At 42.8% G+C, this 13,934-nt stretch overlaps 1 protein-coding gene across 1 annotated transcript in view; it reads left to right on the forward strand.

Moving 5' to 3' along the window:
- LOC128685291 (DBH-like monooxygenase protein 1 homolog) overlaps nt 1-13,934 on the forward strand; it is a 65,496-nt gene that overhangs the window by 5,477 nt on the left and 46,085 nt on the right. The window contains exon 2 of the mRNA XM_070086186.1: nt 3,937-4,156. Coding sequence (XP_069942287.1) covers nt 3,971-4,156 — 186 coding nt within the window. The 5' untranslated portion in view covers nt 3,937-3,970. The remainder of the gene's footprint in view (nt 1-3,936; nt 4,157-13,934) is intronic.

Raw genomic sequence — 13,934 nt, forward strand, 5'->3', positions numbered from 1 at the left:
TCGCGCACATTTCATTCTCTTTGTTAGTAAGATGCCCATAGTTATTTTTAAGGGGACCTATCTTATCTCTGACTTTTGTTCTATATACCTGGAAAAAACTTTTTGGGTTAGTTTTAGAATCCCTAGCAACTTTAATTTCATAGTCCCTTTTAGCTTTTCTTATCCCCTTTTTAATGTCCCTCTTAATGTCAATAAACTGATTCATAAGATGACCCTCGCCTCTTTTGATACGCCTATAAATTCCTTTCTTATGCCCTAGTAGATATTTCAGCCTATTATTCATCCATTTTGGGCCATTTCTATTTGATCTAATTTCTTTATAAGGGATAAACGTTCTTTGAGCAGCATGTATAGTGTTCAGAAAACTGTCATATTGATAGCTCTCTTCGTTACCCCAGTCAACAGATGATAAGTGTTCTCTAAGCCCATCGTAATCTGCTAAGCGAAAATCTGGGACTGTTACTAAGTTATCCCTACTATCATACTTCCATTCAATGCTAAATGTAATTGATTTGTGGTCGCTAGCACCCAGTTCCTCTGAAACTTCTAAATTATTAACAAGGGATTCATTGTTTGCCAGAACTAAGTCAAGCAGGTTATTACCCCTTGTAGGTTCTGTCACAAACTGCTTCAAAAAACAATCCTGAACTACTTCTAAGAAGTCGTATGATTCTAAATTCCCAGTCAAGAAATTCCAATCAATATGACTAAAGTTAAAGTCTCCTAGAATTACTACATTATCGTGCCTTGTGGCCCTAACAATTTCCTCCCATAGTAGTCTCCCCTGGTCCCTATCTAAATTTGGGGGACGGTATATCACACCTAAAATTAATTTTTCATGCCCCTCTGAAAATTCTATCCAGACTCTGTATGTGTTACTTCAGACTTAATACCCGTTTTTATGCAACAGTTCAAGTGATCTCGGACATACAATGCCACCCCACCCCCCTTCCCGATACTTCTATCTACTTGGAACAATTTAAAACCCTGAATGTGACATTCTGCAGGCATGTCCCGACTTTTTGAATTAAACCACGTCTCAGTAATGGTAAATACATCAATGTTACCTGCACTAGCAACTAGTCTCAACTATTTGCGACTATTTGTGTAATAAATATTTAAAGACCCTCCTCTCTCTTTACCCTTCCTGCTCCTTTCTGTTATTCCACTAAACCTATTACTGTCCGTGTCAATTAGTGCCACTGGCTTTCCAATATCCACCTCATTTTGCCTATTACTAGTTATCCTAGTACTCATATTACTACCCTGCGACTTCACAGTTTTCCCGCCAAAACCCATACCACTAACTATTCCTAGTTTAAAGACCTAACAGCTCCCTCCACTGCATTGGCCAGTGCTCCCACCCCACACCTAGATAAGTGAACCCCATCCCTGGCATACATGTCATTTCTGCCATAGAAGAGGTCCCAGTTGTCAATGAATGTTACCGCATTTTCCTTACAGTATTTGTCTAGCCAGCAATTGACACCAATTGCTCTGGACAACCATTCATTTCCAACTCCTCTCCTTGGCAAAATGCCACATATGAAAGGTTTCCCACCCTTCCTCCTAATTATCTCTATTGCTGACCTATACCTGCTAATCAGGTCCTCACTCCTACGTCTGCCAACATCGTTGCCTCCAGCACTGAGACAGATAATAGGATTGCTCCCATTACCTCTGATGTCATCCAGACGGCTAACAATATCCTTCATCCCAGCCCCAGGAAAACACACTCTCTGCCTCCTACTCCTATCCTTCAAGCAGAATGCCCTATCCATGTACCTAATCTGGCTATCCCCAACAACAACAATATTTTTACCTTCCTTGGCGCCGTCCTTCATGATGCTCCCAGTAGTCGACTCACATTCGTCAGGTAGCATTACACCACTTGTGGAATTCGTCGATGGTCTTCGTTGTGGTTTCTAGGGATGTCTCACTCACGTCTGCCAATGCTTCCTTGGTGCTCGTTGTGGCATTCCCAGTAGAACACTCACATTCGTCAGGTAGCATGGAGAATGGGTTGGAAGTTTCCACGGTAGTCTTCTGATTTCTCGTTGTTTCTGCCTCTCCAACCGTTTTCTTGATCCTCAGCCACAAAATAGAGCGAAACACCAACGTCAAAGACCTGGGAGTGATCATGTCGGAGGATCTCACCTTCAAGGACCATAACATTGTATCAATCGCATCTGCTAGAAAAATGACAGGATGGATAATGAGAACCTTCAAAACTAGGGAGGCCAAGCCCATGATGACACTCTTCAGGTCACTTGTTCTATCTAGGCTGGAATATTGCTGCACACTAACAGCACCTTTCAAGGCAGGTGAAATTGCCGACCTAGAAAATGTACAGAGAACTTTCACGGCGCGCATAACGGAGATAAAACACCTCAATTATTGGGAGCGCTTGAGGTTCCTAAACCTGTATTCCCTGGAACGCAGGAGGGAGAGATACATGATTATATACACCTGGAAAATCCTAGAGGGACTAGTACCGAACTTGCACACGAAAATCACTCACTACGAAAGCAAAAGACTTGGCAGACGATGCTCCATCCCCCCAATGAAAAGCAGGGGTGTCACTAGCACGTTAAGGGACCATACAATAAGTGTCAGGGGCCCGAGACTGTTCAACTGCCTCCCAGCACACATAAGGGGGATTACCAACAGACCCCTGGCAGTCTTCAAGCTGGCACTGGACAAGCACCTAAAGTCAGTTCCGGATCAGCCGGGCTGTGGCTCGTACGTTGGTTTGCGTGCAGCCAGCAGCAACAGCCTGGTTGATCAGGCTCTGATCCACCAGGAGGCCTGGTCACAGACCGGGCCGCGGGGGCGTTGACCCCCGGAACTCTCTCCAGGTAAACTCCAGGTAAACTCAGCTTTGTTCCATGTTGCCTGGCCACTGACCAAGCTCCCCTCTTAACCTGGGGACTCACAACAGGAGGATTACTACGAATCCTCTTGTTCTCCTCCGTTAATCGCCGTATCTCCAGCTTAGCAACTCTGAGCTCTTCTCTCAGCTGCTGGTAAAGTTGCTCAAGAGAGGGCATCCTGGTTCAGATTCACAGAGAGCACACAAACAGGTCTTCACAGAGCTAAGTACACGTCACCCCTTGCAACTCTCCAAAAAATCCCTTATGCGACCCTGACCATCTGACCCCTATGTATAACTGCCCCTATAACCTTCTTCATCCTATTGCCAAAAATCTTCGCAAAAATCTTATATTCAGAACACATTCGTGAAATAACTCTATACGCACTTAAGACTCATCCCTCCTAACCATACCACGGGCGGGATTTGAACCCGCGGTCAGAGAGTCTCAAAACTCCAGACCGTGCTTTTTGCGCACCAATACGACCACCCCCGTACTGTGTGTCTGTCCTAGCTTCCCCTTCTGTAGCATGTAATTCATGACCTCCACCAGAGCATTATAAAAATAATTTGAAATCCCATCTGTACCTGGCGCCTTGCCAATACTTATGTCGAACACTGCCTCAACTTCCCCCAGGATAATCTCACCTCCCAACTCCATCCCCTCCCTCTCTTGTCGCCCCAACCAATAATAATAATTGCACCACTTCTGACACCAACGGAACTACCGCTTCCTCATGAATAAGAACATAAGAACATAAGAAAGGAGGAACACTGCAGGAGGCCTGTTGACCCATACTTGGCAGGTCCTTTACAGTTCATCCCACTAACAAAACATTTGCCCAACCCAATTTTCAATGCTACCCAAGAAATAAGCTCTGATGTGCAAGTACCACTCAAATCCAACCCCTACCACTCATGTACTTATCATGTACTTAATGATAATACTAATACTAATAATAATAATAATAATAATAATAATAATAATAATAATAATAATAATAATAAATGTAGCTCAAAAAAATCTTTTCGTTCTGTTAAACCTATCAATATTTTTCTCTTAGGTACCATTGTTGCCATAGACACATGTAAGAAAAGATGACAGTCAAACTAGCAGTTTTGTCCCTGTTGGTCGTCATTAGATTGGGGATGAGCAGAGAGCAACAAGAGGGTGTGGAGCTGGGAGTAGTGTCCACCTACCACCATCCCATCCACTCCCACCAGTCCGTGTTGGACCATAATAGTATCTTCACTGTGTATTGGACGCCAGACTTCATCAAGCAAGTTAGTATGTCAGTATTTTTTTCACGTATATTTACATGACGCTATTTATAGTAGTGTTACAGACTCAATGCTGCACTCGAGTAGTGGTTAGTTAGTTTAATATCTTTATTGAGTAGTGTTGTTAGGTAAGACACATATGCAACAGTTAGGTATCTTTATTTCGAAACGTTTCGCCTACACAGTAGGCTTCTTCAGTCAAGTACAGAAAAGTTGATAGAAGCAGAAGAGACTTGAAGACGATGTAATCATGTGCAACATCTGGATATCTTTATTGTAGACGTTTCGCCATCCAGTGGCTTTATCAATACAGATTCTAGGACATAATAGGAAGACAGTAGAACTATATACAAAAGATGAGGTAATCAGTCCCTCGGCCTTGGAGTTAGTGTTCACAGCATCGTGGTGGAGGAGAGTCTGGAGCAAAGGCAAGAAGACTGGCGTTTTTATAGGCGTCAGTGGAAGGGACGGGCAGCAGACGAGGGCAGTCACTGGTAGGCGGGATTCCCCAGTGGAAGTAGGTCCTTCCCAAAGAGATGGGTTAGTTGCAGCAGCCGTGAAGAAGGTCTTGTAGATGTCCTCTGAACACTAACTCCAAGGCTGAGGGACTGATTACCTCATCTTTTGTATATAGTTCTACTGTCTTCCTATTATGTCCTAGAATCTGTATTGATAAAGCCACTGGATGGCGAAACGTCTACAATAAAGATATCCAGATGTTGCACATGTGTCTTAACTTTCATATTGTCGGTATTTTATACCTTTCTTGCACAACTTGTCAGACACTGCAACATCATGGAATCTTGGTTCAGAGGACATCTACAAGACCTTCTTCACGGCTGCTGCAACTAACCCATCTCTTTGGGAAGGACCTACTTCCACTGGGGAATCCCGCCTACCAGTGACTGCCCTCGTCTGCTGCCCGTCCCTTCCACTGACGCCTATAAAAACGCCAGTCTTCTTGCCTTTGCTCCAGACTCTCCTCCACCACGATGCTGTGAACACTAACTCCAAGGCCGAGGGACTGATTACCTCATCTTTTGTATATAGTTCTACTGTCTTCCTATTATGTCCTAGAATCTGTATTGATAAAGCCACTGGATGGCGAAACGTCTACAATAAAGATATCCAGATGTTGCACATGTGTCTTAACTTTCACGATGTAATCAGTCCATCACCCTTAAAGTTTTGAGGTGGTCAGTCCCTCAGTCTAGAGAAGAGCATTGTTTCATAGTCTGAAACAATATTGAGTAGTGGTGGGGTGTCGAGTTTTGACTCTTTGGCTTCTCATTTTTTTTCACGAACGGTCTCGCTAAATTTCTGACCTTTACGGACCTTATTATAACTAATGATAAAACTGTGCATGCAGTTTAAGATTGCTTTCGTCACTCCCTCAATAACATCGTTCCACTTCCTAACCACTTGAGATTTAAATTTAATATTTAAAAAAGTAACATCCTAAAGTCAGTAGCTGACCAACCGGGCTGTGGTTCGCACGTCAGTTAGCATACGGCCAGCAGTAACAGCCTGGTTGATCAGACCCTGATCCACCATGAGGCCTGGTCTCAGACCGAGCCGCCGGAGGCGTTGACCCCCGAAACCCTCTCCAGGTAAACTCCCTGCGACTTGTGTGTATTATTATAATAAAAAAAGAAGCGCTAAGCCACAAGGACTATACAGCGCGACTTGTGTGTAGTATAAGCTTCCCAGTGAACCCTTCCCCCTTGTCCCCGGTACTCTACATTAAATATCTTTATTTGCCCGATTTAGTATCTTGTTCTTCGTCATCATGACCTTCACAGTTTCCGCTAGTGCTATAAACTTTAGTTTCTTCATAACTTCAAGGTTAGTCGTTTACCTAATTTCTCGACTCTCTTATTTTAAGTACTTTAATACTGAAAGCGTTTATAACACGTTTCACTCAGTGGGCTTTATTAAGCGGGCGAAAAGTCGTATGATAAAGGTTTTCACTGCTATTTTTTTAATTGCCTTCATGTAACCTCTGTCTTCTCTGGTATTTATATATCATTCGTAATAAATCAAATATGCAACTCAGAATTTTAAAATCTTTAAAATTTATTAACTCACGAGGCGTTTTAGTAAAGTAATTCTTTAACTCACGAGGCGTGACCCGGCCTTGGCTCCCTATCTGGGGAGTGTCTCGAGACTTAATTTTAGTAAAGTAATTCTTTGGCCCTCAAAGGGGCTCGTAGGGAGAAGCTAGGCCTCTGGTCTGCCATCTGCCCCGCCCCAAAAAGTCTTTAGCTTTTGCGTCCCTTATTTTGAATATCTTTCGTAACATCACGAGGATCACTGCAGACTTTAAACATGCACGAATGTCTGTCACACTGGCAGTCACAGTGGAGAGTATTCTGAACTGGGACCACCACCACTGTGACGGTGTGCATGGTAAACATACAGCAGTGAACTGAGAAACGAAGGAAAAACCCCAAGGGAAACAGATTGATCTCCCTACGTTGAGGCATGAAGGAATGTTGCATATGCAAAACGGTGTGAAAGATTAAACTAGTTGTTTTACTGATACCAAACAGTGTGTGACGCAGCTGCTCTCCACATTTACCTGGAGTTTACCTGGAGAGAGTTTCGGGGGTCAACGCCCCCGCGGCCCGGTCTGTGACCAGGCCTCTTATTCTTATTCTCTTGCTCTTATTCTTTATAGCTAACTAGAAATTATAATATAATAATTACTACAAGTACATATACAAGGTATACAGACCATAGCTGTCATCAATGACATACTACTATATAGAAAGCCGCTTGTTATGCAGAGCATTTCGGGCAAATTAGGTCAGTTTTGTCCCAGGATGCGACCCACACCGGTCAACTAACACCCAGGTACCCATTTTACTAATTGCTTTAGTGATGAATATGGGGAATACATTTTTGCTAATTTTATTGTAAAAAACCTCAAGACGCCTATAACAATCGATGCCATATACCGGATACCCCACACAAACATCCCAAACTTCAGTGAGAATCTAGTCACTAATAACAAACAGACAAATGAACAAGCATCACCTCTTAGCTGGAGACTTCAATATCAACCTTGGCCTACCAGATGATCAGACTGTAACTGATTTCATCAACAATATGAACAACACACTTCTCATACCAACAATAACTAAACCAACCAGAATGAACATTAAAATGGTATAAAATACCGACAGATTGTTAGGTAAGACACATATGCAACAGTTAGGTATCTTTATTTCGAAACGTTTCGCCTACACAGTAGGCTTCTTCAGTCGAGTACAGAAAAGTTGATAGAAGCAGAAGATACTTGAAGACGATGTAATCAGTCTGATTACATCGTCTTCAAGTATCTTCTGCTTCTATCAACTGACTGATTACATCGTCTTCAAGTATCTTCTGCTTCTATCAACTTTTCTGTACTCGACTGAAGAAGCCTACTGTGTAGGCGAAACGTTTCGGAATAAAGTTGTCTAACTGTTGCATATGTGTCTTACCTAACAACCTGTCGGTATTGTATACCATTTTGATGTTCATCTTGTCAGACACTGCAACACGTGGCATCTTGGTACAGAAAACACCTTGGACAAGCTTTTCAAGTGAGAAGGGTTGGATCTGAGAGGGACATGACCTCTCAGTTGCCTCTCACTACTACTACTACTACTACTACTACTACTACCCTGCACCTCTCCTTCCGACAGTATTTAAGTCTCCGCACTGTCGCTTGATCTTCAGATAGTTCCTGACTATGGAACTGAACTTCTCCAGGCCGAGGGACTGACAACCTCAAATTCTACGACTTTAAGGGTGATGGACTGATTACATCGTCTTCACATCTCTACTGTTCCTGCCTACTTTCTGTATTCGACTGAAGAAGCCTACTGTGTAGGCGAAACGTTTCGGAATAAAGTTGTCTAACTGTTGCATATGTGTCTTACCTAACAACCTGTCGGTATTGTATACCATTTTGATGTTCATCTTGTCAGACACTGCAACACGTGGCATCTTGGTACAGAAAACACCTTGGACAAGCTTTTCAAGTGAGAAGGGTTGGATCTGAGAGGGACATGACCTCTCAGTTGCCTCTCACTACTACTACTACTACTACTACCCTGCACCTCTCCTTCCGACAGTATTTAAGTCTCCGCACTGTCGCTTGATCTTCAGATAGTTCCTGACTATGGAACTGAACTTCTCCAGGCCGAGGGACTGACAACCTCAAATTCTACGACTTTAAGGGTGATGGACTGATTACATCGTCTTCACATCTCTACTGTTCCTGCCTACTTTCTGTATTCGACTGAAGAAGCCTACTGTGTAGGCGAAACGTTTCGGAATAAAGTTGTCTAACTGTTGCATATGTGTCTTACCTAACAACCTGTCGGTATTGTATACCATTTTGATGTTCACAACAAACATTGTCCTATAAAAACTAAACAGATCACGAATAAACGGCTTGGTTGCCCATGGCTAACCAGCAGCATTCTGAAATCCATTGATAAGAAACACCAATATGAAAAGCAATATAGACAGGGCTTAATACACAAAGATATTCTTAAACAATATTCAACACTTCTCACCAAATTAATAAAGAAAGTCAAACAACTGTACTACTCCAGCAGATCCACTGACACAAGAGGAGATATAAAAAAGACCTGGAAAACACTTTCCCAGATTCTGGGGACCCACAAACTGAAAAAAAAACAAGAATATTGTTCTAACTAAACCTCATGAAACACCACTGCATCCCACTGATACAACTAACAAGATAAACGACTTCTTCTCAAACATAGGATCTAATCTCGCCAGTAAAATCCCACGTACCAATGCCCGTGCCGGGGACTACCTAGATGGGAATTTCCCAGATTCCTTCTATCTTGTACCAACTGAGCCCACGGAAGTCACCGCGATCATAAAGTCACTTAAAAATAACTCGTGGAATCTGTCTCACGTCCCACCATTATTGTACAAGTGAGTGGCCCATGTTCTTTCGCATGCTATTACATTACTTTTTAACAAGTCACTAGAAACTAGCACTTTCCCGACACTACTCAAGACAGCAAGGGTTACACCAATCCATAAAGGTGGTGACCCTACAGATGTAAACAACTATAGGCCAATGTCAAACTTACCGTTGCTATCCAAAATCTTCGAGAAACTCGTGCACAGGAGACTATATTCATTTATAACGTCACAAGTAAATAATGAAAATGATTGTTATAGGAATGCAGTTAGAAGCCTGAGTAGATCTATAACCCACTATGATAACATGAACGTAGATAAGTATGTTTATGGAGCAACTTGCAATGTGAACACTGACTGATGTTGTAGTGGCCAGGCTTAGGCTTGGTTACAAGTACTTCTTGCAGTTTGGGAGACACACAGATGATGATCAAACTAAATGTAAATTATGTGATCAGGCATATGGTCACTGTCTTGAACACTATGTGCTTAATTGTCCACTTATTGAAGAATACAGAGACAGACAGTATAATAACCTATGTGACATGTCAAGATATCTTATTAATGAAAATAAGATACCAGATATACTAAGCAAATTTCCTAAATTTGCTTGTAACAGATAAGTGAACTATAGATATGTAGATATAAATCCATATGTATTCCTGTTAACCCTTTGGGGCCTAGTTCCTGGGCCTTTTGTGTATCCATATGCTCTTGCGCTACCGTCCACAGGATGGATATGGGGTGCACAATAAACTAGCCACTTCGGTGGCAAAATCTAAATCTAAAACATACTCAACCCCTGCCAATTTGGATTCAGGAAAAATAAAAGCACTAATGATGCAATTATAAAAATGCTAGACCTGCTTTACACAGCATTGGAAAATAAGGAATATCCACTAGGAATTTTTATTGACCTAAGAAAAGCGTTTGACACAGTAGACCTCGGCATCCTACTCCACAAACTTGACCACTATGGTATAAGAGGCCATGCGCTTGCATATTTTAAATCCTACCTTTCTAATAGGTATCAGTATGTCACCATTAAAGAGACAGCCTCGTCAATACGGCCAGTTGATACTAGAGTTCTGCAGGGAAGTGTCCTTGGACCCCTGCTCTTCCTCATTTACATCAATGATCTTCGAAACATATTCCAACACCTGAAACCCATTCTCTTTGCTGACGACACGACTTGTGTCATCTCCCACCCTAATCTCGCCACCCTCAACACCATTGTTAACGAGGAGCTGCTCAAAATATCGACTTGGATGACAGCTAATAAACTTACACTTAACACTGACAAAACCTACTATATTATGTTTTGTAGCAGAGCAGGTGTTGCACAACTTAACATTAAGATCGACAACACTCTAATTGCCAGACATAATGAGGGCAAATTCCTTGGCCTATACCTCGACAACAACCTGAATTTCAGCACCCATATCCAACACATAACAAAAAAAGTATCCAAAATGTTGGGGATTCTCTCCAAGATACGATACTACGTGCCGCAAACTGCCCTTCTCACACTATACCATTCACTTATATATCCATACCTCACCTATGCTATCTTTGCTTGGGGTTCATCTACAGCAACACACCTAAAGCCAATAATAACCCAACAAAAAGCTGCAGTAAGAATAATCACTAAATCCCATCCCTGGCAACACACCCCCCACTCTTCATAGATCTAAACTTACTCCCTGTTCAGGACATCCACACTTACTATTGTGCAATCTATATCTACAGGACCTTAAATTCCAATATTAACCTTGACCTAAAATGCTTTCTTGATAGTTGTGACAGGATCCACAGGCATAACCCCAGACAAAAACATCTCTGACATTCCCCGAGTTCGACTAAACCTTTACAAAAATTCAATGTACTTCAAAGGACCTAAAATCTGGAACACCCTACCTGAAAACTTTAGAACTGCAGACACATTCATCACTTTCAAAACTACAGTTAGAAAACATCTTATCTCCCTGATCCCCCCCGACAACTAACTACATGATAACCACCTGGTGGTTCACAATTACACTCACTCACCCACTGACTATAAACACAGAAATACTAATCTTAATCTTAAAATAATAAATCCTAACTAGCCATAAGTTTGCCTATGATACCCCAATATAGACACTTTGTATTGTGCCAAAACAAAAGCATTCACATTGCTAAACTCATAAATTATGATGTAGTCACTTAGCCTTAATACCATAATCTGTAAGTATTTAATGTTAAGAATTAATCTAAGTCTGCCCGAAATGCCTAGCCATGCTAGGTGTCCTAGTGGCCCCTTCTGTAATTAGTATTTTATAACATGTAAACCACACAATACCCAAAACCTGTAAACCCCACATTGTAACCCTTATAGAGAATAAACTTGAATTGAATTGAATGGGTGAACACAGACAACCGGTGTGAGGAAACGCGTCCAATGTTTCCACCCCTTCGCCGGGAATCGACCCCGGACACTCATCATGTGAAGCGAGAGCTTTTGCCACCAGGCCACAGGGCACTGTATAGTAGTTTATATGCCCAACGTTGCTGGTGACAAGTAGAAATATCAGCTGAAGAAGGGTGGCGCCAGTGAAGCCCTGATAAATGGATTTTAAGTAGCTGCTGAGTACAAGCGTAGTCCGGTACCTCCACTTCATAAATATGGAGAGGCAAAATCAGCAGTGGCGGAACAGGCTACCTATTTTTTAAGAAGCTTTGTTAACTACCTGACAAATTGTTCCACTCAACCACAGCTCCATTGCCAAAACAACACTTTCCTATATCATTATCAAATATATAGGACAGATGGATCCTATATCATCAAATATATAGAACGGATGGAGCAGGATGAAGGTTTATATATCTGAGGTGGGTGGAAGTTGAGGGGGAGGGGAGTCAGGTAGGGTTGAAGATCAAGAGTAGGTAAGACCCCATGTGGGGTGAGCGTTGGAGAGGAGTGTCCACAGTCGTAGAGAAAGTGCCAGGGCCCCAGCAGCTAGGCACTCGTGGGACAGAATGGAAGGAGTAGCAGGGTCAGGGTCTTGTGGTGGATGGAGGTCTCCAGTCTTGAGAAGCTGGCAGCAGGTTAGGTCGCAGGACAGGGCAGGCAGGTAGGAACATCAGAGGGCAACACACGGGTGGTGTTATTTAACGTGATTAAGGTAGGTTTGTAGAAGAGCCATTTTCAAATTTTTTTTGAAGCTGCTTCTAGAGAGGTGGTAAAGTTTTGTCTAGTTTCCAAAGGTGAAAGTTGGGCGAGTGTGAAGAGGTGGTTCGCAGGCAAACTTGACTGCTCCAGCACCGAGGCCTTTATAGAGTCAGTGCAGGTCATGGTGTCAGCATTTGATGGAGAAGTGTAGAAGGTAAGGTTTTCTTATGAGTGTACTAGAATCGTCCATATCTTCTGAAATGGATTCAATAGGCGAGTCTACAATGGTGCTAGCAGGTAACTGAGGGACGACAGGACCAGTGGAGAGGTGTAATGGTGGTGTAACAGCAGGTTGGGAGGCGTGGGAGACGGTGGTTGAGGCAACATGAACAGCGTTGTCGGCGGTGGAGGTGGTTGTGGAAGTTTCAGGAACAGTTGCTTGAGCAGGAGACAGGTCTGCAGATGTAGTGAAGTTCATAACGTTGGGAAGAATCTTGAGGATGTCAGCTGAAAATGGGAGTCCGGGGAAACGAACGCAGGCATGTTGTTAAGACGGAATAGTTTGTTCATGGTGGTGTTGAAAGTGCCTGGGTTATCTTCTTTAACAAGGTGCGCATGCACCATGCAATACAGCACCTTGGAGGGAGCCATGTCCGGAAGTGGAGAGCGGGAGTTGCTGGGTAGAGGGGGCTGTTGTGTGGCTTGTAAAATTTTAGTGGTATCAGACTGGAGTTTAGTTATGGCGGCATGTGTCGGCGATTTGCGGCTGTTCTTAGTTTCTTTGATTTTCTTGGGCAGCACTTCTTTTCTTAGTGGAAATCTGTACTGTTACCCTATTGCAGTTTAAGCATGTTGGAGTGGCATTAGTGCTGGTGCAGGTTTTGAAGTCGTGACATTCGTTTCTGCAGGTGGAACAGAATTTCCTTTCTTTAATGGGACAGTTGTTCGTTGAGTGATGATATGAGTAACAGTTCCAGCAGAGTGAGACATGAGCAAAACGTTCTAGTTGTGTGTGGCGAGGATGCATATGGTAGTATGAGATGGCTAGTCCGTCAGTGCTTGGGTAGCCATAGCGATGTCTGAAAAGGTCATTTTGATCGTTGAAGAGGCCTTGGGAATTCAGGTGTCTGCCGAGGCCCAAGTGTTTTGTTCCTCGATAGAGGTCTTTAGGTCGGCAGTTGATATTGATGTGACGCTCTTGTCCAGTCGTTTTACAAAAACAGAACGTTTCGCCAGCAAGAAAGGATATATGTTGAACCGTCTCTCCGAGTGCCTTCAGAGTTAGTTTAATATGTTTATTATGCACCCCATAACCATGCCTTCAGAGCGGTGTTGTCCGTGACTTTTGATGCTTCATTATCGTCGGAACAGACAACAATGAAGGAGTTTTTCAAAGAGTGGATAGCTGTGAATTTAACTAAAAGCAGGTCCTTACAGCGGCAGCATGGGCTAGTTTGGTAGTCATAACTCCACTGGACGACATAATCTTTACACGATGTGAAAGTTTTCACGATGTGAAAGCATCGTGAAAGGGTATAGGCGATGGCTTGTAGGATAAAAATTCCCCTCCCCGACGGGGATCGTAGGGATACTTCTTGAGTACAGCGACTGTGACTTAAGGTTATTCAGGTAACACAAATACAGTTACATAAGATTATCATATAGCAGCATATGTGT

Source organism: Cherax quadricarinatus, chromosome 18 (assembly GCF_038502225.1).
Source record: "Cherax quadricarinatus isolate ZL_2023a chromosome 18, ASM3850222v1, whole genome shotgun sequence".
Lineage (NCBI taxonomy): Eukaryota > Metazoa > Arthropoda > Malacostraca > Decapoda > Parastacidae > Cherax > Cherax quadricarinatus.